The sequence below is a fragment of the Penaeus chinensis genome, chromosome 28 (assembly GCF_019202785.1).
Source record: "Penaeus chinensis breed Huanghai No. 1 chromosome 28, ASM1920278v2, whole genome shotgun sequence".
In the NCBI taxonomy this organism is placed as follows: domain Eukaryota; kingdom Metazoa; phylum Arthropoda; class Malacostraca; order Decapoda; family Penaeidae; genus Penaeus; species Penaeus chinensis.
The window spans coordinates 17,205,048-17,212,269 of NC_061846.1; the positions used below are offsets into that span (position 1 = coordinate 17,205,048).

General features: G+C 36.1%; 1 protein-coding gene across 1 annotated transcript; it reads left to right on the forward strand.

The window, feature by feature from the left end:
• The first annotated feature begins 4,091 nt into the window (after window positions 1–4,091).
• On the forward strand, window positions 4,092–6,389 carry LOC125040057 (actin-like). Its single transcript, XM_047634508.1, has 2 exons — window positions 4,092–4,153; window positions 5,152–6,389. The coding sequence occupies exon 2, from the start codon at window positions 5,182–5,184 to the stop codon at window positions 6,313–6,315; it is 1,134 nt and encodes a 377-aa protein (XP_047490464.1). The 5' UTR covers window positions 4,092–4,153; window positions 5,152–5,181; the 3' UTR covers window positions 6,316–6,389.
• Window positions 6,390–7,222: the final 833 nt, after the last annotated feature.

Here is a 7,222-nt window from a genome sequence, read left to right on the forward strand (position 1 = left end):
TACGAAGCGCACAATTTCCCCGGAACGGCCTGTAGCCGTGATACTGTATTTTTGGTCCTGAGAGGTGGTGTGCCTAGCAGACGACGCGTACATTGTTTTCAAACGCAGATTATGTAGAATGCCAAAGAATATTTTTCGGTATGAATTCTGCCATATGAACTTTTAAGATCATTTGAAACCAAGTGAGTACTTCTTGATTGGTATTTGACTACTATTAAGCATATGAAGTTAAATGTGAAGAAACATGAGAACATGATTTCTGACTTGTATGTCTAGCTGCTGGAATATTAATGGAAAATATATGTAAAGATAAAAAGATTACTGATTTAAATACTAGTAAAAAAGCAATTGTAAAATGTGTTTAAACAAAAAAAAAAAAAAAAAAAAGCTCGTGTGGGTCACTGTTTACATTTGAGCGCCACCGTAGCGCTACAGACCGTTCTTTTGGAACGTATTCATTGTAGTGCAAAAAAGTAATTCCGTATTTTTCAACTGAACACCAGATAACTGAGAAATTCTAAACATAGAATATAAATAAAGTGTTTTGCTTGCGTATATTCTCCACAGTTCTTAGAAACCTTTTTGAAAGACAAATTCCCGTTGGCTGTCATCCTAAAACATATAAGCATATTCTTAAGGTGCATTGCCCAGAACCAATGAATTACAATGCATCCGATACCTTAAACTACCTTACTATGAACACACAAGCTTTGTTTTATGGAAGGAACTACAGAAACTAATTACCTACCATTTCCCCAAACCAATTTCAGAAGGATCTTCAATTCCTGAACATTCGTTCGTTTTTTTTCTGACAAAGTCTCTTTTCTAAAACATCTATGCTCAAACGTAATCTACTCTTACAAATGTTCTAGCTGTAACGCTAGATATATAGGTTCAACAACAAGGAATCTAAAGGGCATAAAGTTTATTTTTATTGCACATTACGTCCACTATCCTTTCCAGTGCACTCACTAATCCGAGATCATTCTCTTAAAACAAACCTTGACTTCACAACAATGAGAAAAGCACAAGATGTAAATTGTCAAAACCTGACATGATCAACAATGAAAGCTCAAATACCCTTTATACCCTGAAGTAATTTGCACGTATTACCCCTTCCCCCACTTTAACCCCTCCATTCCCTCACTCACAGACGCTCCCTTCAACGGACATCCAAGCATTCAAACTTTTGTAAACTGTCGTCACGTCAACACAACACAGTCACATACTCCACCTGTGGAGAATATACGTAAGCAAAACACCTTACTTATCTTCTATTTTTATGTATATTATGTATATATATATGACTGGAAATCAAAACATGGCTTAAAGAGATGTGTATGAAATTTCGACATTCTAGGTTAAGCCGAAGTGGATCAATGGAAATCTTTAAGGAGTGGAAATCTTTAATACATACATACATACATACACACACATATATATACATGTGTGTATGTGTGTGTGTGTGTGTGTGTGTGTGTGTGTGTGTGTGTGTGTGTGTGTGTGTGTGTGTGTGTGTGTGTGTGTGTGTGTGTTGTGTGCGCGTGTGTGTGTATACTTATATATATATACACACATGCATATATATTTATATGTATATGCATATATATATGTTAATACATATGTATGTATGTATATACATATATATGCACACAAGCATATATATATAAATATATATATTTATAAATTTAAATACATTTATAAATAATGTATATATTCATAAATATTTTATATGTATGTATATTTATATATATATTTGTATATATACACATGCGTATTTATATATTCATAGATATACACATATATCTATATTTACACACACACACACATACACACATACACATACACATACACAAACACACACACACACACACATATACACACATACACACACGCACACACATACACACACACACACACACACACACACACACACACACACACACACACACACACACACACACACACGTATATGTACGTACATATATATGTACATATATATATATATATATATATATATATATATATCATTTATATGCGTGTGTGTGTTTATCTGACTCTCTGTCTTCTTCTGACACTGTGTACGTTCTCGATGTCATTGTCTCTCTCTCCATTTCTGCGAGTCTTGTTTGACTGTGTCACTGTGTATCTGTGTCTCTGCCTCTGTATCTCTCGTTCTCCATTTCTGGCACCATTTTTGTCTTTGTCTCTGACTGTTTCTTTCTGCCCGTCTGTCTGTCTACCATCTATCTATCTACCAGTCTCTTACGAGAAATCAGCATAACATGTTTGGTACTTCACCTTTCGTTGCTGTGTCTGTACATCGCGTTCGTAATCCCTAAGTAGTACAATTCGATTACCGCTTACATGTGAGACAACAGTCACACATACGCACAAGCATACGCACACACGCTCTCCAGCCCGCTCACACACACACACACACACACACATATGTGTGTGTATGTGTTTATATGCATACACACATACATACATATATACACACAAATATATATATATAAATATATATATATATATATCTATATATCCATATATATATATATATATATATATATATATATATATATATATATATATTTACACACACACACACAACTGAGACAGGTTTTAAAAAGTTATCGAAGTGAAAGATATTCCATTATTAAAGTGACGAAGGCTGTTAAACCTCTGTCACAGGATCTGAATCATTATAGACTGAAAGGTAATAGAAGCCAATTCGTAAACTCTGTTTTTCATATGTCTTGTTTATTTATCTATTCATTATAATTAATTTACAAGAACAAGGAACAAAAAGAAACATTAATCCTACAATCATGTCGTGCTGCCATATTCTGCAAGAAATTCTTGCAGCGAAGTTAAGTGCAAATCTGAAATGTGTTCTTGATATCATAGCGACAAATTATTAATGAAATAGTGAAATTCAAAACCTTTCACTGGCGTGCAAAATCTAGATTACTTTGCAATTTATTTGTTTTACTGATTTCGTTTGTTTTTGTTTAAGGTACTATTATTCTTTATCTTGGAAGATAGTCAAATATCTAGAATAAAATCTAGATACCCTTTAATTTCTAGTACTCAGTATGACCTGTCTCTTTTGTTTTGGCTGTGACATCATGTTTAAGGTAATCGCGTGTTTGCCTTTTTTTTTTTAACAGGTTTATATTTAGTGAATGTTAAGGTTGTCTCAACGTGACCCGAGACAAATAACGCATAACTATTTTAGAATAATTCAGTAAAATATTTATTAGGGCTCCGCAATATCACAATAGCCTCGGTTAACAATGATGAATGAAAATAGGTTCTTAAATGAGCATCTCCGCGAGGAAAAATGAGTCCCAGTGCTAAATTCTAAAGAAATTGTTTTTAGTGATAGCAATAGCAACTGGCAATTAACAGAGCGATTATACTAAATCTAAGAATATAAATAGAAGACTATTAGAAGAAAAATGTCTTGCGCTGAATTTATAACCCATAATTAGGTGTTATGTTTGAGAAAACATTCAAATCTGACACGTTCACTACATAATGAATATATAAGGATTATAAATGAAAAATGACTTTGTAATGAATTTAGATTTTACATGATATTTATTTGTCAACATTTGCACCCTAGGGAAATATTGTAAAAGCACAGGAAGCCACGCAGTCATTGCAAAAAGGTATGGCAGAAGATGAGTAATTACACACTGCAAGATGTGTAATTATCATTTAGAAATTACATCATCAAATTTACGAAACACCATTTGCTTATCTAGCATTGTGTTATTTCTGATTGTCATCCCCAACTTATTCACACTCCCTGAAGGCTGACCACCGTAGGCTATGTTGGAGTACCCTTCAACGGTCGCGCAAAGGGAGGGTCACCGAATGCGTGACGTCGATCGTTGCAAATACAAAATGGGCACCCCTGGCTCAGTTCCACTTCTTGAAACCTTCGTTAGGAAAACCGTCGGAGAACCGTGGGTGAAATCCAAATGAGTAACATCGTAAATATTCGGCCACAAGGTAAAAAAAAAAAAAAAATAACATACATAAATATTTTCGAGTTCATTTTAGAGTACGGAGTTATAGTATAAAAGGCTAGGCTCATTGGCCAGCTCTTCAGTCGATCTCGCGGTGTGCGGACAAGTTCTCAGTAAGTTGGGATTAAGTAGTACGTGGCGCGTCGTGGTGTAGTCAAGTGCTGTGAAAATGATGGCATAGGGAAACTGACGTTTGGAAAATGACGATAACCCTTTCATTGTAAAGCGCTACTGGAAAATTATACTTAGTTAATTGCTCGATAATATTTGACCGGAAAAAAACTGTCACTTCCTATTTGATTTATACGGTTTTGTTGTTGCGTGTGTGTGTGTGCGTTTGTATATACTATGTATAGTACACACACATATGTGTGTATGTTTGTATGTGTGTGTGCATGTGTGTGTGTATGTGCGTGCGTGTGTGTGTGCCCATGCCCACGCCCGCATTCATCCACCCACACCCACGCACACACATATGTATATGTATATATATACATATTTGTGTGAGAGTACATATATACACAAACGCAAATATATATATATATATATATATATATATATACATATATATACATGTATACACATATTTATATAGACAGATACATACATGTATATATATCTATATATGCACATATATAATAAATATATATACAGTATGTATATACATATATATGTATATATACAGTATGTATATACACATGTATGTGTTTATACATATATACACACATACAGTATGTATATACATATGTATGTATATATATGTATATACATATAGATATACATAATACATATATACATATATATGTATTTATGTATATGTATATATGTATATATACATATACATAAATACATACGATATGTATGTATTTATGAATATACATATATATACAAATATAAACAAACATATATATATGCATACATACACACACACATATATGTATTATATATATGTATATACACACACATGCACATATGTGTGTGGGGGGATGTATGTTTATATAAGCATAAATTGTTTACGTGTGTACAGAAAAGATTGACTTTCAATGACCGATCCTTTATTCACCAATTTATTTACAATTTATTTATATATTTAGAATTTATGTATTTGCAGGTAGAAGTCAGCCTTTGACCAACATCCACCATGTGTGACGAAGAAGATATGTGCGCGCTGGTCGTGGACAACGGCTCCGGCCTGGTCAAGGCTGGCTTCGCCGGTGACGACGCCCCCCGATCCGTGTTCCCTTCCATCGTCGGCCGTGCCCGTCACCAGGCCGTCATGGTCGGTATGGGTCAGAAGGACGCCTACGTCGGCGATGAGGCCCAGAGCAAGCGAGGTGTCTTGACTCTCAAATACCCTATTGAACACGGTATCATCACCAACTGGGACGACATGGAAAAGGTTTGGCATCACACCTTCTACAACGAACTTCGTATTGCCCCTGAGGAGTCCCCCACACTTCTCACTGAGGCTCCTCTCAACCCCAAGGCCAACCGCGAAAAGATGACTCAGATCATGTTCGAGACATTCACCACACCCGCCATGTATGTGTGTATCCAGGCTGTCCTGTCCCTGTATGCCTCTGGTCGTACCACAGGTCTTGTCTGTGATTCTGGAGATGGTGTGTCTCACATGGTCCCTGTATACGAAGGTTATTGTCTTCCTCACGCCATCCTTCGTCTCGACTTGGCTGGTCGTGACTTGACTGCATACCTGATGAAGATCATGACTGAGCGTGGCTACTCCTTCACCACCACCGCCGAACGTGAAATCGTTCGTGACATCAAGGAGAAGCTTTGTTACATCGCCCTTGACTTCGAAAACGAGATGAATGTTGCTGCTGCTTCAGCTTCATTAGACAAATCTTACGAACTTCCAGACGGTCAGGTCATCACCATTGGCAACGAGCGTTTCCGTTGCCCCGAGTCTCTGTTCCAACCTTCCTTCCTGGGTATGGAATCTGCTGGTGTTCATGAGACCGTCCACAGCTCCATCATGAGGTGCGATATTGATTTGAGGAAGGATCTCTTCGCCAACATTGTCATGTCTGGAGGTACCACCATGTACCCTGGTATCGCTGACCGCATGCAGAAAGAGATTACTTGCTTGGCTCCTTCCACTATCAAGATCAAGATCATTGCTCCTCCCGAGCGCAAATACTCTGTGTGGATCGGCGGTTCCATCCTGGCCTCTCTGTCCACCTTCCAGCAGATGTGGATCACCAAGGATGAGTACGAGGAATCAGGCCCCGGCATTGTTCACCGCAAGTGCTTCTAAATTACTTTACATTGTAATATGTTTATATTTTTACCAAAGTATAAACACATTTTGCAATAAAATTAATTTGATAACAGGCTAGTTTGATTCTGCATCCCTCCCCACAAAAAAACAAAAACAAAAACCAAACCAAAACAAAACAAAACTACAGATGCTGACGAAGAAATCACTATATCTCTCTTATAAACTTATCAACATATACATGACAACATGACATATCCTAATTATTTTTTTAACAAAAAGAAATGTTAAAGAACCCTTTCAAAAAACTTTCAAACTAATATTCGACACATCTTCTCGGTAGAATGGACCGACTATGATAAAATATTTTCAGTGGAAAATAAATATGTAGCTCCATATCCTAGACGTTTTTCATGAGTTGACTCCAACCACACGTTTTTGTTTTCTAATGTTTATCTATTGTCACAACATATCGATCTTAGGTACATGTTAAAAGGGGATGTATATTTAAAAGTGCAGAGTAATAACACGAGCTAGATTAAATGAGCTTTTTAAAATCTTTAGAGATTAAATCAAGCTCAAGTTTTTCAAAACTATGGTCCCTTATGAATAATGATTTGTCCATGCCAATAGAAAATGAAACCTATTCAGTATTTTATGGCATTGCAATACAATAAACAAAGCCTCTTAGCTTAATACCTCTAAGCAAGAAGTGGCAAGATGCTGAGCATAATGGAGATAAAAACAACATAATGGACCAGTGTGGATTAAATAAACTCACAGTTTGAAGTTTATTGGATGATAGCTATGTGTTGTGTAAACAAGGTAATTTAATACGTTGATGTTAGGTCTAGTTTGACCGTCAAAGGTCCGAGGTCGGTATGTCTTTTTTTCTTTTAAGAGTAGGAGAAAAAAAAAAGAAACCTTATAAAGAAAGATGGCTAAA